Source organism: Vicia villosa, linkage group LG2, assembly GCF_029867415.1.
Source record: "Vicia villosa cultivar HV-30 ecotype Madison, WI linkage group LG2, Vvil1.0, whole genome shotgun sequence".
Lineage (NCBI taxonomy): Eukaryota > Viridiplantae > Streptophyta > Magnoliopsida > Fabales > Fabaceae > Vicia > Vicia villosa.
This window is the reverse complement of record NC_081181.1, coordinates 149,893,173-149,912,144: the sequence shown is the minus strand read 5'-3', so window position 1 is coordinate 149,912,144 and position 18,972 is coordinate 149,893,173. Positions and strand designations below refer to the sequence as shown.

The window sequence follows — 18,972 nt, the reverse complement described above, 5'->3', positions numbered from 1 at the left end:
AAATATAAATAATTAATTTTTTTAAAATAATATTTTGTGTATTCAATACAATGAATTTAATTTTTTTTTATTTGAATTTAATTTTTTTATTTTTATTTTCTTAAAAATAATATAACAAAAATAAGTTAATCAAAGAACTTACTTACCAACACCTTCATAATTGAAACTAATTAAGCATATTTGTGTATGGGAACTTTAAATTTTAAAACCTGAGTTATTTTCATAGTTAAGTGCCCGTGTCGGTTACTACTTCACTCACTAAATAATTAAATCCTTTAAATTAAATAACAATAATAACAAGTAAATTGCAAAGCAATCCGTTAAATTTTTATTATTTATTACTATTACTCTCTTTCTATTCGTTTGGCTTCCAACACAAGCTCAACACTTTATAGATCGTTTAAAACCGCTTCAAACCGCTTCAATCATCTCTCTCTCTCTCTCTCTTATTCCACTCTTCATCTTCATCATCATCTACTTCATATTTTTACTTGCTTTCCATTTTCTGTAACGTATATTAAAGTCTATTTATCATCAATCACACATGAAGTTGAATCCGTTATGCTAATTTTTGTTATTCATGGTTTTGTTCCCAATGTGATCATTTCTATGTGCTTTTTTTTTTTTTGTGTTGAATGGTTTTTGATTTAGGTAGAAAAAGAAGAGAAATGTTGAAAGTCAAAAAGGAGCTTAAGGATTTTGAATTTGAATCACCTCATCGAGATTTGCTTCATTTATGTCTTTCTTCGCCTAACTGTAATAGCGACACTTGTTTTCTCGAATCAACACCTGTTACAGGGTAAGATAAGTACTTGATGCTTTCGATTTTTAAAGTGAAGTCAAAATTTTTAGAAATGTACGTTGTTGTTGCATTATTGCTAATTTTTCAGAATTTTTATTTGGTAGGAACAGAAAATCCCAAATTAGCTTGACAAAGAGATTATGGACAGAGGAAGAGGTTTGTTGCTTTAATTCAAAATCAATAGTAATTTTGAAAAAATGCGTGTCCAAGAACAATTACCTTCATTTTATTTATTTTTTCAAATTATTATCCGTGTCGAAGTGTCGTCAGTATCAGTTCAGTGTCTGCGTCTGTGTGGTGCTACAGTTTCTGATCTTAACTGTGAAATTTGATTTGGCTATAATTATTGTACTTTTAGTTTACAATGTTAATGCTCTCTGACTTTGTAATCTTATTATGACAAACAGGATAATCTTTTGATTGAGACAGTCAAGAAGCATGATGGAAGCAACTGGAAAAATATAGGTGGATGCCATAGTATATATCAGTATAATTATCAATTTCAATTGAACTAATAGTTTATTTTTAATTTTTTTGCTGGCTAATCAACAATTTGCTACCGTCTATTCATTATTTCATTTGAGTTTTATCTTAATGGCTAAAGTAACATGCCGAACTTAATTGCATTTTGGGTTTTACTCTTCTGTTTGAAATATATAGCATAAATAGAAATGGTTTGACATTTTAGTTTGTTTTATTTCTAACTTAAGTTAGTGTGGTTGTTCAATTGGTCTTTTACAGCTGCGTATCTTCCTGGGCGAACTGACGCTCAATGCTTCCATCGTTGGCAAAAGGTTTCAAATCCTGATCTTGTAAAGAGATCATGGACAAAGGAGGTGCTCTTCTTTATACATGTTGTAATTATTCTTTGTGCCGATTTGTGTTTGTCGAAATGCTGGTGCTGATTGTTGATGGTGATTGTTTTTTGTGTTGTTAACGTTTCAGGAGGATGAGTCCCTAATTGAACTAGTAAGAAAGTATGGTTTCAAGAGATGGTCTTTCATAGCAAAATCCATGCCGGGTCGTATTGGAAAACAATGTCGAGAGAGGTAGGCAATTATAGACCTTAGAAAGTGTCCAAAATCAAGAGAGGAAAGCATACTGGGAATCTGTCTTTAGTTGTTTTCGATGTATTGCTATTCTTCAGTCCCAACAACGACTTTTGTATGCATTCGTACTATTCACAAACAATTTTCTGTTGCTTTTTGCTGTTGGATTTCTATAGATTGGTTATCTACTATGCATATGTTAGATAATCTCAGTTGCCACATTGATATTATATTTTGTAGATCATTATAGTCTGTGTTTATTCTTATAGAATATGTGGCTAGAAGATGAACTACTAGTTACTCATTTCAGGTGGCATAATCACCTTGATCCGACTATAAAAAAGGATGCTTGGTCAGAGGAGGAGGAATCAATTCTTGCTCACTATTACCAAATACATGGCAGTAAATGGTCAGAAATTGCTAGGGTTCTTCCTGGAAGGTACTTATCTGATAATGTTATGCAGGCTTTTCAACCTGCACTCTAAAATTATATACTTCAAATTCAAAACAAACCCGTTTCTGGAAAAACGAGAACTTAATTCCGATGCTTACCTTTATGTTAGAAAATCTTAGCAAAGCAAATCTACAGCACATCTTTTTGATTGGTTTATGTTAAAAATAATAAAAATTTAGTTGTTACATCGATTATATTTTAAAAACTGGATTGACTTATTAGAGGAATGAACCACACCAGATGCGTGTGCAAAAGATGTGTTGTTGAGATTTCTTAAGCAGAGAATGCCAAAACTTAGAACAATTGTGCTAGAGCTATCAATCAATGTAGCATTTCTGAAGCAGCCACTTATATTCGTTGTATCTAATGACACGTGATAACTGTTTGTATCATTTGGGTGAACCAGGAGTGACAATGCTATAAAAAATCATTGGAACTGCTCAATGAAGAAGAAGTCGTCTGTATCACCAATTAGGTGTGATATGAATGTTTCCACTTCTGGTTTTTGCACTTCAATAAATCCATCACATGATTTGGTTAAAGCTGAAGATCAAAGTTTTAATGGAATTGTTTCTCCCAAGCAAAGACACTGGTTGAAGCACAATGCTAATAACAGTTTTGGTTTGGCAACTCCTAGGGCCTTAGGACTAGGTGAAAGAAGATTGTTTGATTCCCCGAATGAGATGGAAACAGTTATAAGTTGCAAAGACCATGGCCACTCTACGTTGTTTGCTACAGATATGGATTGTTTCCCTTCTTCTGGGACTGTTTCTAATGAGTCCTATAATTCTCCCAAATGGCAAAAGGTTTCTTTTACAGATTCAAAGTTTATTGCTGGTAATGAATCTGATAGTTCCCATTTAAGCTACTTAAAATTGGTTAATCATGAAAAGAAAGTTCATGTTGGAAGGGGAAACAATAGCGAAAGTGACATGAGCCCAGAATGTGTACTAAGAAACTTAGCAATGACCTATGAGAACATTCCTTCTATTATAAGGAAAAGAACTTCTAGGAAGGAATGTAATGCTGCCAATTATGGCAATTCCCAAACACCATCAAGAATTGGCTTAGATAATTTAAATCTCAACCAAGGATTTGTTCCACTTCTTCCTAAACATGGAATGGAATGATTGACTATGCTTGTAATATTTGAAAAGTAGACTTTTTGGCTAAACTATCCCGCTTTCTTTTTCCATTTTTCTTGATTGAAAAAGAAAGTAAAAGAAATGAGATGAATGTTTACGAATTGACGTGTAATTTATATAGTGTAATTTAATTTGATGTGTAAAGAACTTCACATTATTAATTAACGTATATAAATTAAATGAGAAAGAAATGCATAAAAAAAGAATAGAAGAAAATAATGTTAGAAAATATAAATATAAGTACAAAATGAATGTGGATAGTGACATCATTTTTTGGTTGTTTGGTTTGTGAAAAGAAAATGAGAAAAGAAAGGAGAAGAAAAGAAAGGTGCGTAGAAAATTAGACAAAATTTTGAATGGTTTTGGTAAAACGATAAAATAGAGTAGCTTTTCAGGAAAAACGACAAAACAAAAAAGAAAATGGAAGGAAAGAAGACAACTTTCACATACACTATTTTTCTTGGTGCAGTGGCGTTGGGAGAGTCGGCATCAGCAGGCGAAAGGCGGGGGTTGTTTGGGCGGCGACTGTTTGGGGTATTTGGAAGTTGAGAAACGAGGTTATTTTTAAGGGTGGCACCTGCAATATTAACAATCTCATGTGGAACATTAAGCTGTCGTCTTGGAAGTGGCTGTCAATTGGTAAAATTGCGAACACCAAGTGTAACTTCTACGATTTCAGTAGAAATCCTCTTTTATATTTTAAGTAGATTTCACTTGGGCTGTAATTTTTGTTTATTGGCTGGAGCGGATCCTCCTTTTTGTAAGTGGGTTTTGAGTACCCCTAGTACTCCTTTTCAGTGAATTACTTGCTTATAAAAAAAAAACATCTTGAAGGGCAAAAAAAAAAAAAAAAAAACTATTTTTCTTGTTTGATCGAGGATAAATTGAGAAAAAATAAATACTAGTATGTAAATTATAGTACAAGTATCTTTAAATAAAAATTTGAGGATAAAATTGGAAAGCAACAATTTTATGTTTATGTTTTGACAACTCTTACCCCACCCATGCTTTTGTAAATGTATTTTCGGAAGTAATTTTTTTTTTAACGTTGTCTTGTTTCGTAGACGTATATACGGAAGCTTCTGTAGCTACATTTACGGAAACAATTGATACTTTATCCGCGTCAGACTCTTCTTCTCCTTCATTCTTCACATTTTCATTTCCAAATTATCAAACTCTCTCAACCTCTAAAATCAAACTTTCAATGAAGTTGTTTTCTTCCTCCCGAGTTCGGACGGTAACGTCAAGAACAACTACAAACACATTCCAACAAGTTCCAAACTTTATTTAACCGGTAAGTTTTCAACACTTTCGAGTTATTTTATAGTTTTTGTAATAGAGATTGAATTCGATATTTAGGTGTAGAAATGATTGAGTAGTGTAAGAAATATGGTTTATCGATATTGTAGGTCTTGTTTCAAGTGTAAAATGGATGATCAATCCATTAAAAAGGGTGTTTTTAACCCTCTGCAACAGTGATCAGACGCCGTTGTTGCATTTTGGAGGTTTCAGAACCTTCTGTAGATGCATCTATGGAAGAGTGGAACATTGGGTCATTCCGTAGATGTGTGACGACCATTTTTCTTTTAATTAATTATGTTATTGTGTTATGTGAATTATTTGATAATTATGTGTTAATTATGTGATTAATTGGTTTTGTGTTATTTTATTGGGAATTATTAGTAAATAACATGAGTTAGTAAAACTATTAGTAATTGGGCCTAAGTTAGAGTAAGTAATTGAGAGGTGCTAATTAGGGCTCATTAGCATTACGAGAAAGTTAGTAAGGTTTAACAAAAACAAGGAAATTGGGGAAAATAGAAATTAGAAGCTCATTTTAGTGAAAAAAGCGAAAGAGAGGAGAGAAGAGGAGAAAGTTAGGTCAACCCCAAGATTGAAGATTAGAGTTGTCTTCAATCCAAACCCAAGGTAAGGATGAGATTCTTTCATGATAAGGGATTGTATGATAGTAGTTTATGGTGGGGATTGATTGTATGTTTGTTATCTAAGAATGTGTGAATTGAAATTGTTAGGGTTTGAGATAGATTTCCAGGAAATTGTGCCTTTAATCATGTTGTGATAAAGATTGTTGATGAATAATGTTAGATGTTGGTTATATGTGTCTTAAATTGTTGTTTTAGAATTATTTTGGTTAGTGGAATAGTGATTTCACAGGTCTGTTATCGCTGTTGTTTTTCTGCAAAACCGCGCATCCGCTAAGCGACCCATAGGAACAAATTTGAAAAGTTGCGAGCTCGCTAAGCGGAGCTGCGAAAACTGTTCACTTCTGAATTTAGTTATGCGAAGCGCGCTTGAGCCCGCTAAGCGAACCTTGTTGTTGAAAACTTTTTGAAACTTCTAATTGATGTATCTTTTGATCCGTAACTTCTTTTTAAGCGCCGTTTGAACCTCCGTAACGCTGAAATCAATGTCTAACTAATGAATGTGGTTGTAATGACTCTTTAGAAACCTCCTTGAATTGTATTTTCTAATTTAATGATGTTTTGTTTAAGATTGAATGTTTATGTATGCTTGTATACCGTAAAGAAGTGATTGAGACGTGATAAATTACTATAAGAGTAATGATGTTGTTGTTGCCATAGAACTTTGGCATTGAGTTGATGTTGATGAGACTATGTTGTTGTGTATTGTGAATGTGTCTTTTGTGGATGTGCATCATTGAGTCGCATCCATTGCATAAGTGTCTATTAGCCTAAAAATGGCAACGACTATTAGCCTGAAAATGGCAACGACTATTAGCTTGAAAATGACAACGTTGATGACCCAAGTGGCAATGTTTGAGACGAGAGTTTTACTTCAAATGGTACCACATGCATGTGCATAAAGTCAAGTCGCATATTGAGTTGCATTTTGAATGGTTGTGTTTATGATGCGAAGGTTATGATGTATTGGTGATATAGTTGTGCTTTTGAATATATTATTGTATATGGTTAATAACATTGTTGTTGAGATGAAAGTGGTTTTGTGATGAGAAGTGGTGAACGATGTACGATCTTTTCTTTGGTATAAGTATTATCATACGTTCCTTTATACTGTTTGATATCTCACCCTTTCTTTTTGAATGTTACCCTTTGTTGGTAACGTGCAAGTAACGATGTGGAGTAGTCGTTTACCTTTGTAGCTCGAGTCAGTGTGTATTGCTCTGATACGTAGCACTCGGGGGATTTGTCGTTTGCTTGCTTTATGTTGTTATGTTTCAATTGGATTTTGATATCGATGTTTGGAGACATGTTGTTTAGTTGTTTTCATGTTGACAGAAATGTTGTGACTTGAAGTCTATAAGTTTTGTGAATTCCGCTGCGATGTTTAAAAGTTGTTTTGATTTTGAATGACTATTGGATTATGATTCCTCCGTTGATTGTGTTATGTATCCTTATTAATGAGCTTGCATGAGATTGTGTTTAACTTGAAAATGTGACGCCTCAAATATGTTGTTGTCTTTGAGATTTTGCACTCTGATTTCTTATTAAATTGCGGGGTGTATTTGGGGTGTTACAAGATGTACCTACGGAAGAAACCCATTTTTTGAAATGTAAGATATTTTCGTAGATGTATCTACGGAAGGTTCTAATTTTTTTTCTTTTTTTTCATGTTATAACTACGTAGTAACTAACTCGATTGTATTAAATCACAATGCAGACATTATGGTCGATCATCCAGACAGAGTTATACGTGGAAGGACTGCACAACATGCATCTGTGCGGCGTGAGCAGATGTGTGTAGTATCATAGGTGACAGATGGAGGTGCCTTTTAAGCTGATGTACCTGCTACATCCGATGTACCTGCTACATCCGATGTACCTGCTACACCTGCTGATGCACATGAGGAGGTGGAGAGGACCCACGTGGCGCACGAGGGATTTCAGACCTTACAGCGGATATATGACGAGGAGGTTCTTGCGGCACATCAGGCTGCTGGTGACGAGGCAGAGGCTGATATACATAGAGAGCAAATACTGAGGATTTACTTACTATATTTGATAGGCACTCAGCTCTTTGTTGACACAAGCTCGACATACACATACGTTGTTTATCCAACGTACTTATCGGGCCTCGCACGTGCCCATGAGTATAACTAAGGAATTGATACACTGGCGTACACCTACCACAGACTCGGAGAGTGATGCCCGTGGAAGGCGAGGACTGTGACTGGTAGTTGTACCCTCTTAGTGGTAACAGTCTTATATCCTTCTGTGTTTCTCAAAGTTTAATATATATTTGTCATAGTATGTTTGATCACCGTTTTTTTTTTAGGCTTGGATATTACAACACTTCTCTGACATTAATAGCTAGAGAGAAGGCCAGGTTACACTGAGGACATGTCGCGTGCTAGAGCCTTCGTCCCCTCAAAGAAAACTAGGTGCCGGAGCCTTACAGGTGTTGTCTTAACCGCTTGGCTGTTGAGGACATCCACTTCAACTGCTACGCTGATCACCGTGAGACGGTTTCGTTTGATAAGATTATACTATATTCTGGATGGTTGGCTTCCAGTTCGACCATCATTGTTCGTTATCTTCCAGAGCGTGTCATGCGTCAGTCCGGCTACCAGCACACCATACCTCGCCTGCCTTCTGACTCCACTTCTATCGCCATGACCTATCAGTAGTTAGATGAGGTCTTTGCAGACTGAGAGCACCACTTGGTTCCTAACAAGGCTCGGGCGACCACATTAGAGAAGGACTGGAGTTGCGTCGACGGGTACATCACCTGGTACTATAAAGTATCGCATCTATACATGCTTCCCACTGCACCTGGATCACCGTCCAGACCAGCATACGAGGAGATTCTGCGGGCTCATCAGGCTCAGATGGACCACACTCAGGATGTTCTTCCTCGGTGTCGTGATATTGCTGACATGGCGCGGGCAAGCATTGCCAATGGTTTGATCCTTGAGAAGTCTGTTGGTCTGCGTCTTGTGGAGGGTATCATTAGGGTGGCAGATGAGGCATTTTTGTACCGTAGAAACCGTTCTAGGACATGTGGTGCACTCAATAGTAGAGGCAGAGTAGCCAGCAGACTGCACGGTGGACGCAGAGGCGGAGGCAGGGCCAGAGGCAACGAAGAGGCGCAAGATGATGTCCGACACACACAGTAGTGATACATGTAATTTATTTGATATATGTATTTTGATTTCATTTATGTACGAGGTTTTGATATATGTATTCGACATTATTACTCAACGATTTATACGATGTGTTTTTTTGGTGTCCTATTTACTATTGCGTTTAAATTGCATTATTTTAATTGACTGTAATTGGGTTTTACATTGTTGTTTTAAAAATTGAATTTTGGAGTCAAATGTATATCATTTGAAAATTTAGCGGACTGTTCATAGATACATCTACAGAATACTAACACGTTTCGTAGATGTCCCTACAGAAAAAAACAAATGTTTTGAAAAAAAAAGTGCTTCCGAAAGTGCATCTACGAAAGCAGGGGGCAAAATTGGAATTTCTCTAGGTGGGTAAGAGATTCAAGGGGTGGATTGAGATTTTCTCTATCTTTTTGTGATATTTCATTTCAAAATCTTTATCTTCAATGTTGATGGTTATTACATTTTCTTTTACTTTTATTTATTTATTTCTTTCTTCGTATTTTTTTAGTATATGGTATTTCTTAATATATTTCTTTTGCTCTTATTTTTATGGGTTAAATATATTTAAAGTCTCTCTAAAATTAGATATTTTTACTTTTTGTCTCTCTAAAGTTTTTTTTAACTTTAGAGAGATGATTCCCTAACGAAATTTTTTTATAGGGATGAAAAGTAAAAATATCTAACTTTAGAGGGACTTTAAACATATTTAACTCTATTTTTTTGTTTATTTTCTTAATTTATTATTAAAAAAATTATAAAATAAAATAAAAAATCAATTTTTTAAATACTTGATAATTTTGTTTAAAGATTTTATATGGATTTTTCAGTAATTGTTTTATCTGGGAGTAGTGATTATTTCCCTTTAGTTAGGGCAGAAGCGTTCTCTAGTTCATATTTTCACCACTTAATTAATAGTCAATCAGTTCCAGTTGTTATATTTGTGTATGATGATTATGAGTCTAAGAGGCTTTCTAGTTATTCTCTTGATAGAGAAACTTCCTTAAGTGAACATTTATTTGATGTCTTCCTTTCTTAAGAAGACGTAGGAGGTGTCAATCAAAGAAATGTCAGGCATGGATGTCAATAAATCCCACTATATTTGTGCTTACTTTTATTTAATATAATCATTGATTACCTACTTTTCGAGACCTTAAACGTTAGTGGCACATGTCAGAAATGTGCTGAGTTTTTCTAAAATCTTAAGGGAATTCAAAGAGTCTTTTATGCTTTCCACTATAAAAGACTTCCCTATTTGCATTTTGCTCCATTTTTCCCTCTTTTTGCAAGTCTGTCTGAGTTACTTTCCTTTGCCATCTCTTTGTTTGCAAATGTATGTTTGACATGTGGTTTTTTAAACTAGATGTAGGAATTTAGGTCATCGGTCCCTTTCTAACGATTACAACGGTGGTGGTGATTTCTTTTTGTTCTACTGGTATTTCTGGAACAAAATGTCTTCCTCCTCCATCGTGTCTAAGGTTGTTGGTGAAATTATGTCTAGTTACGCGTCTCAAAAACAAATCCATCTTTCATCAAAGATATGAATTTTTTTTTCCTCTTTCTCCCTTTTCCTCGTGTTAGCTGCAAATTCGGCGCTCTCCAATAGGAAGATATTCAGGAAATAAAGGATTGGATTTTATGAAGAAATATTGACTTCAACGAGAGAAGTTATATTTCAACAAAGTCATTTGACGAGAAGTTAGTCACCCTGATGGGTTAATTGTGTTATCGGGGACTCAGAAATATTTTTAAGTCATTTAAACGTGGAATTGGATGAAGCAAAATTCGAAATAGGCCAATGGCGGAATTTTTAGCGTTATCTGTCCCTTGAGAAGGACGTGTGGAGGCTTGCAAGAGGCGAAGCGCATGTAGACGAGAACGTGTCATCCTCAGAGTAGAAGACCGTTATAGTTGAATTTGTATATATAGGGATCTTAGTAAATAGATTATCCGTGTGTTCAATTTTGTACAAATACTCAAATACACTCAAAGTATCTACCGTATTGAAAAATAATTCACTATGAGAATGTATGTTTGAAACACCATTATTTTCAGTTATAAAGCAGTTATTTACATTCAATGTCTTTTACAATTTTCTTTATCTTTCTCGTCAAAAACCCTTTACTTTTCTTGCACAACTTTATCTTTTTTCAAACACAAACCTTTGCAGTCATTTATTCTTTTTTTTTTCAAGATTAACTTTACATTTAGGCCTAGAAAATCTAAGTACATAGAAACTGAACACATATGACTTTAGGATCAAACTAGTCGATCTTGCGAGTAACCGAAATATCGAAATTCGGAAGACTGGCGCTTGTTTGCCAAAATCAAGGGTAAACACTACGGAGATCTTAAAATTTCTCAATTTCACTCCATCTTAAATGTTTTCCAATAGTTGGGGCTCTATCAGGGCCTTCGAGATGTTTTCTGAGATCTGGACATTACTCCAATTGCGGGGGTCTTTTTCTCTTTTTTTATCACTAACCTCTCGAGAGGTAGTTGGGTGACCCTGGGTATACAACTGGCGAGAGGCCTTTTAACCCCCACTCCAATCATTATAAGTATTCGAAGGACAATTTTTTTGGATGAGGGGGTGAGACGATTCCCTAGGGATATTGGGATCTGATGGCGCCCCCATCCCCTCTTCTTTCCTCTGTCCTGGACGGATGATCCAATACTAGTCACAGGGTATGACTCAACATTTCTTTACCTCTAGGAAAAGGTGATTGTTCGTTTCTTGTGGTAGTTCGATGTTATGGATTAGCGAGAAATAATTAATCTATAGTTTGGGGTGGCAAGCATCTCACCGCCTATATTGGTAAATGGTCTTTTATATTCCTTTCGTAGACTTTTGTTGACCATTTATGGTTCGTGTATTTTTTTGTATATTGTTAAGAGTCCCACATCGGACAATATATGGCCTGGACATGTCCTTATAAGTGGGGGTAATCCTCACCCTACAAGCCGGTTTTGTAGGGTTAAGTTAGGTCCAACCACACTTCTTAACATGGTATCAGAGCCTCGTTTAAGATCTGATGGGCCACCTTCTATGGTTTCCGCTATCGGGCCACCCGCCATTTATTTCCACGCTCCAATTGTCTAGTCCTGGGCGTGAGGGGGTGTGTTAAGAGTCCCACATCGGACAATATATGGCCTGGACATGTCCTTATAAGTGGGGGTAATCCTCACCCTACAAGCCGGTTTTATAGGGTTGAGTTAGGTCCAACCACACTTCTTAACATATATAATGGAAAGGATTTTGGCCTAGGAGCATAGGAAAAGATGAGAGAAGCTTAAGTCTGCTAGTACGAGTACCAACAACCTAAAAAGCCATCCTGGGGGTTTCTCCCTCAAAGGACAAAAGAGGTTAGTTGAGGAGCCTGCTCCAAATTCGTTAGATGCTAAGGTTCAAAGGATAGAAGATGGTTTTCTTTCTATCATCAACAAGGCAGGAGAGACAACTCACTATACAAACGAGGCTCCTTTTACTCATACGACTTGGTTTTCTTCTTCTTCTTTAGTGTGTTAATCTAAACTGTGTTTTTTGTCTGACACAATTTTTCTCTCAACTCCCATGGTATATTATGGTATCACATTCTTGTGTACATGGTATTATACATACACACACCTTTGTCTTCAATTGTCTTCTTCATTTATAGAATCTGAAAATAGACCCGTTGAAGATTGAAAACCACTCATAGTACAAGTAGGTGTTCAAGGTTGAAACAACTCATAGTGTAAGTAGCTGTTGAAGGCTGTAACTGTTATAGTACAAGTAGCAGTTGAAGGTCTTTAGCTAGAACACGTAAATTGAATTCTAAGTACAACTATCATAAATACGATGAGATGAGTAGAGTAGAGTTTGCAGAATAGCTGAAGAGATGGGATCCTGACAATGTTACTTTCTTGAATAAACATAAAGTAGTTGTACGTTGTCACGAGATCCTCTTAAGATAACTTCTAACAGGAGACTTTTTGTATACGTTTGTTGAAACTTTAGTAGAGTCATTGTTGTCTTTTATACTTAACTTTCTGAATCAGAGGATTTTTATAGAATCAATTAAGGCTTGATTACAAGTTAGAGTATATCTTCAGAACCTGGTTAGAGTGAGACTTCAGAGTCTTGAGTTCACAGGTTCTGATTTTGACTTTATCAGAGTCTTGGTCAGAACTAATCCAGATGAATGCTTTTAAAGTTGTTGACTTGATATAGACCGTAATCCTTTGAAGCAAAGACTTCAGAACTGTTGATGAATTTTGTTCAGAAGTTGCAGAGTCATTCCTTATGACAACGTCTACTTGCTTCAAATGAATCCAGTATTCAAATATTGATGGTCTTTAGATTTCCAAATGAGCTTTAGCATAGCATCTGAGAGACCTGAGTTTGACTTCTTCAGAGCATGAAACCTTGGTTCTGATCCTTTTGATTCCTAACAACTTTGCATCTCTCTTGATGATTCTTCTAACTATTTATCATGATTTATATCAAGGTTAATGTCTTTAGATTCTGAACACTTGAATAACCATTAGTAAAACCCTATTTTTCTTTAAATACTCTATTATCATCAAAATCTTTTAAGGGTTTGAACAAATCTTATTCCAATAGGATCTACCAATGAAACTTGATCTTTAGAGTTGAGCACCACAATAATGATTTCTTAGTTCAAGGTTGAAGATGATGAAGGTTATTTAAATAATCTCACACAACATAACTTAGATCTCAAATATCAACATTTTAGGAAGTTATTCATTAGTTTGAATCAAGGAGGAAGTTTGTTTGTGAAAAGAAAAAGGAAAAAAATACCCTTTTTAGTCCCTTAACTATATCCCAAAGTTCATTCTGGTCCCTTATCTTTAAAAAGTGTCAAATTAATCCTTTAATTGTTCAAAAAGGTCAATGTCAGTCCTTTCCGTCCAATTTTTGCTAACGACATCAACTTTTCTATGCTAGCATCTGACGTGGCGCTGAGTCATATTATTATTATTACTTTATATAACTGAATTGAATTGCCAAGGAATATCCTAAATCCCAAATCCAAATTCATATAGGGTTCTTCCTTGTCTTTTAAGAGCATATACAACATCAATGGCAGTAACAATTTTCCTCCTTGCATGCTCACAATATATGTAACAGCATCACGAATCACGTTTTTCTCCTTCCACGACCTGACATTTTCGTGAGAAAATTCGGAGATCTAGGTTTTATGAACTGTAAAAATTGGAACTTCGTGATTTGAAGAATAGTGGAAAGTTATGAACTTCGTAATGAGCAACAATTGTGAAGTTGTGTAGTGGAAAGTTGTTATTGCTTGCAAATTAGATGTCATGGGTTAGAATCTTGGCAAAAGCAAAAATTTTGGAATGTTTTTTTAGAATTTTAACGAACTCGAAGATGAATGTGTGCCAACTCACGTGTCATGCCTATGACTCAGCGCCACATCAGATGTCAGCATAGAAAAGTTGACGCCGTTAGTAAAAATTGGACGAAAAGGACTAACGTGGACCTTTTTGAACAATTAAAGGACCCCTTTGACACTTTTTAAAGATAAGGTACCAGAATGGACCTTGGGGTATAGTTAAGGGACCAAAAAGAGTAAACCCTCATGTGTTTTCTCAAGACTTTTGAAAAATATGGATTTGGTTCAACTTGGTCTCTCTCTCTCTCTCTCACTCACATTCTCTCTGAATCCCATCTCTCTTTGAGATATCAGCATGAACATCCATTTTAGAAAATTGACACAAAATAATTTATATAGGTTCTAGAGGTTGGGCACAAAAGTTGAGAAAAAGAACAAATGATTTAAGTCAAATCATGAGGTTATGCTTTTAATTTACAAAAAGAATAACTTGAATCAAGGTAGTAAAATAAGGAAGTTGGCATTTTGACTTGAATTATAGCTTGTATTCATTATTCAAAAATAGTGAGTACAAGCTATAATTGAAGTCAAAATGCCAAATTCCTCATGGATTCAAATTGGCATTTTGATTTGAATAGTGTATTATCATTATTCAAGTTAAAAGTCCTTGTGATTTGACTTAAGAAGTGTTGTGATTCGAATCACAAATCTGTTTGATTCGAATTAACTTGACAGGCGCAAAATTCAAATTTGAAATTGATGTTTGATTCGAATATGTCATATGCTTGATTCAGATCAAACTTTAAAAAATTCTATTTTAAATTTTCTAACTTGTGATTTAAGACACACACAGGATGTCGACTCTGACCAACTTGCTCAAACATGTAAAACAATGACATTAGTTCAAATCTAATTTATTGACATTAGTTCAAATCTAATTTATTGAACGAGAGGGCAACTCAAGATATAATTCTAATCAAATAAATGAAAAATTCAAATTACACTTAAATTACAAATAATAACAAATTAATTATAGATAACAAAAATTTAACAAATCATCAAAATAAAGATAATATGAATTGAGCAATTTCAAACTCATCCATAACGACTTGCATCTTAGATATGGCATCTCGATCACCGTTGTTGCTGCTGGAAAAAGGTCTTACCAATTGGATTGGTGGTTGGGCTGAAAAAAGTTTCAAACGAGAGTCTGATTCGAGTTAGTTTGATTGAATCCCATAGTGGACGTCAACTTTGACTATTACTTAGTTTTCTGTCTTACCAGGTATTTATAGACTCGTTCGCGTAACTGAAAAATTTATTGAGAGATCGATTTTAATGCTTACAAACTTGACTATATGTCTCCTAACTTTGACTTCTCCCCTTGTATGAGTTGGATGAGTCACCCCTTTAATGTAGGAGTAGTATGTAATTCATAAAACTATGAGTACTTTTGTTTATTAACTTAAAAAAAAATCTTATTGAATTTACTTAAAATATGGCTTAAAACATTCATCTAAGAGATAATGTGGCGAGCTTGATCACATGTTCATTAAGCAATCTTGTCATTTTATATTCAAATGTTCTTTGTTTTGTACTAGTTTTAGAAAATTATTGAGTTAGGTGCTCCCACTTTTACTAGACATATTTTATAAAGTTGGATTAGATCGTTCATTTTTATTTTAAAACCAAATTCTTAAAAAAAATTAAAATAAGTAAAAAATAATTTTTTAAAATTTATAAAAATGGATTAGTAATTAAGAAATAATTTATTCTTTTATCGAACAATTTATATATTTTAATTTTTTAAAAGATCACAAACTAAACTTTTAATTTTCTCTCAAATAATTTTCTTATCCATCCAGCTGAGATGCCATTGCAATTTAGAACAGGATAGAAGAAAGTATATGAAGTGGGTCGCTATCGTCATAAACATTGGAACACGTGTTTATCAGAAAGTGCGTGATAACGTTGGACAAAATTAAAAAACCAAATAAAAAACTAATATAAATGAAAAAAACATAAAAAATTAAAACCATAAAAAAAACGAAGGAGAAGGAAGGTTCTGGAAAAGTGGATCACAAAACCAACGGCTGAAACCCTAATCCAGACAAATCAACGGCCCGATCGCACCTCCGCCGAGTCACAACTCACAAGTCACATTTCTTATCTCTCCACCTATCCATTCCTTCTAGCGCCTTCTTATATTGTTCTCTGTGGACCCCACTGTTTTCCTTTTCACTTTTCTTTAATTTTTTCTTCTTATTTCCCTTTCATTCTACAACGCACGGATACTCACGCTCCTTTTTTATTCCTATCCTATCTTTAATTTAAAAACTCTCTCCCTAGAAACTTCTAGAATACTCCCTCCGTTTTTTATTATAAGTCGTTTTAGACTTTTTACACAGATTAAGAAAAATAATAATTGTTGTATGAAAATGAGAAATTATGAAGGTTTTTACAAAATTATCCTTCATTAATGACATGTGGAAAATAAATTTATATAATTGAAAGGAGAGAGAATAATAAATATTTAAGGATATAATAGGAAAAATAGCATTAATTATTCATTGGAATTGTAAAGCGACTTATATTAAAATACAATTTTTTTTTCCAAAACGACATATAATAAAAAACGGAGGGAGTAATAAACAAACACTAACCCATCCCTTTCTCAACCGCCCTTGCCGGTGGTTTCTTCTTTTCCGTTCAACGCACTTCATCTCTTTCAAGGTAACCAATTAACAACGCATATAGTTATTTATTTCGCTTAATCAATACTATAGTTTTATTTTATCTTTTGACCGTATTAATACTCTTAGTATATAAATATATTATAGCTTATAGTTTTGATTAAGAAACGGTTATGAATTAAAATTAGGGTGGTTTTGGCACAGATCTGGAAACGTAGTTGATGGCGGCATTACCGGTGGAGCAAACAGGTGAATCACCGACGATGGAATCGCAGAGATCCATTCCGACGCCGTTTCTGACCAAAACATACCAACTCGTGGATGATCCTTCTGTTGATGATTTGATTTCGTGGAACGAAGATGGCACAAGCTTCATAGTTTGGTTACCGGCTGAATTCGCAAGAGATTTGTTACCGAAGTATTTCAAGCATAACAACTTCTCCAGTTTCGTTCGTCAGCTTAATACTTATGTAACTAACTTTCTTTATCTGATTTTATTAATTTCATTTATTTTTCGTATTTTTTTTTTTGTAATTTTTTCTAGGATTTAGTTTTCTAAACTGTTAGTAATTTTTGTGTTTCGTTTCTAGGGATTTCGGAAAGTTGTGCCTGACCGTTGGGAATTTGCGAACGACGGTTTCCGACGAGGCGAGAAGAATCTACTCCGTGATATACAGCGGCGGAAAATATTGTCGGCGGCGGGGACGCCGGTTGTGACTACGACGGTAGCTGCGGCGACTAATGTTGTAACGGTAGCTATGGCGGCACCGGTGAGAATGGTGTCTCCAACAACTTCTGGTGATGAACAGGTTGTTTCATCGAACTCATCTCCGATTGTGACGCACAATAGTACTACAGTGCACCGCAGCACTACTTCGCCTGAATTATTTGAAGAGAATGAAAGGCTTAAGAAAGAGAATATGCAACTGAATAACGAGTTGGGTCAATTGAAAAGTCTTTGTAATAGTATACTGTCTATGATGAGTAATTATGCTTCTGGTTTTAGTCGTCAGTTAGAGTCATCTACTAGCGCCGCAACGGCACGGGCTGTGCTTGTAACAGAAGGAGGGAAAGCGTTGGATCTGTTGCATACAAGGAATGTTTCGTTGGCTGAGGAGGCTGTGGCTGTTAATGTGGGTGGTGCTGCGGGTGGCGCATCGTGTGAGACAGCGAATTTGGCTGGTGTTGGTGGTGGTGCATCTTGTGAGACCACGAATTTGGCTGAACCTGAACCTGAGAATGAGCATGGGGCTCAAGTTCCTAAACTGTTTGGGGTTTCTATTGGGCTTAAACGATGTAGGAGAGAGAGTGAGGCTGAACCGGAGAGAGAGGAACGGGAACAGCATCAAACGCCAATGCAAATGCAGATCCAAACACAATCCTCTCGTGAACATGATCAGCATCAAATGCAAATGCACATGCAGATTCAAACACAATCCTCTCATGAACATGATCAGCATCAAACGCCAATGCAAATGCAGATGCAAACACAATCCTCTCATGAACATGATCGAGGATCAGATGTGAAATCTGAACCGCATGATGGTAACGATGACTCGGATGATCAAGAGCATTGTTGGGATTTGATGAAATAGTGCAAAGGCAATGTTTGGAATTTGGACTCGGAAAATGCTACGTTTCACACATGTTTGAACATGACGAACACGTTACAGTACAATGGATTATTAAAGTAACGTGTCGCTACCATTAACGTTTGTGCCAGTGCCATTGGACAAGGACGTGGTTGGAAATTGAAATTCCATGTTGTTTGTATATTTTGCTTGACTAGTTCTTGTTCCTAATTTAGTTCCTTCTTAAGCAAAGAGTGAAAGCCATGCAAAAGAAAGTTAATATTGTCGACATCAATGGTTAAAGAAAGATTATCAACACATGCAAATGGATTTGCTAAATCAACGGAAAGTTTGATAAGTTTATAGTATTCACAAAGTTGTCTTTTTTAGACACGCTTGCGGAATACATATTCAACAATCAACACTGTTTGTGGTTGATAATATGAATTATTTCCAATTTGATACATTTACTAGGATGCTTCCAACCTATGGACCAAGTTTGTTCCTACATTACATAATTTTAGTATTATTTTATTAAGATAACGTGGTCATTTTGATATATGTTTTGAATTAGTTTATTAGAATAATGGACTTTTGTTTACAATTATTAATAAATTTATTCTGAAACTTGGTTTTATTGATGTTGAATACAAATAAGAAACATATTTTGACACCATTGTAAGTTTCAACATCATGTATTTAAACTAGATATAATTATATTTTTCATTAGTTATTTCTCTTTTATTGTGTTAAATAAGTATTTAAAAATGTTGAATGTTTATATCAAA

At 35.0% G+C, this 18,972-nt stretch overlaps 2 protein-coding genes across 4 annotated transcripts; both read left to right on the top strand.

Annotated features, from left to right (window-relative positions):
• Positions 1–360: 360 nt before the first annotated feature.
• Positions 361–3,551, top strand: LOC131647035 (transcription factor MYB3R-3-like). 2 transcript variants are annotated; one of them, XM_058916953.1, is made up of 7 exons: positions 361–799; positions 913–958; positions 1,210–1,267; positions 1,544–1,638; positions 1,748–1,851; positions 2,162–2,290; positions 2,712–3,551. In XM_058916953.1, the coding sequence occupies exons 1-7, from the start codon at positions 636–638 to the stop codon at positions 3,433–3,435; spliced, it is 1,320 nt and encodes a 439-aa protein (XP_058772936.1). In that variant the 5' UTR covers positions 361–635; the 3' UTR covers positions 3,436–3,551. The 2 variants fall into 2 exon arrangements, with proteins under 2 accessions (XP_058772936.1, XP_058772934.1); XM_058916951.1 differs by having other exon boundaries at positions 362–799; positions 907–958.
• Positions 3,552–16,508: 12,957 nt separating this feature from the next.
• On the top strand, positions 16,509–18,745 carry LOC131652434 (heat stress transcription factor B-2a-like). 2 transcript variants are annotated; one of them, XM_058922283.1, is made up of 3 exons: positions 16,509–16,653; positions 16,818–17,083; positions 17,204–18,745. In XM_058922283.1, exons 2-3 carry the CDS (start codon positions 16,835–16,837, stop codon positions 18,206–18,208), a joined length of 1,254 nt encoding a protein of 417 aa, XP_058778266.1. In that variant the 5' UTR covers positions 16,509–16,653; positions 16,818–16,834; the 3' UTR covers positions 18,209–18,745. The 2 variants fall into 2 exon arrangements, with proteins under 2 accessions (XP_058778266.1, XP_058778265.1); XM_058922282.1 differs by having other exon boundaries at positions 16,525–16,653; positions 16,802–17,083.
• Positions 18,746–18,972: the final 227 nt, after the last annotated feature.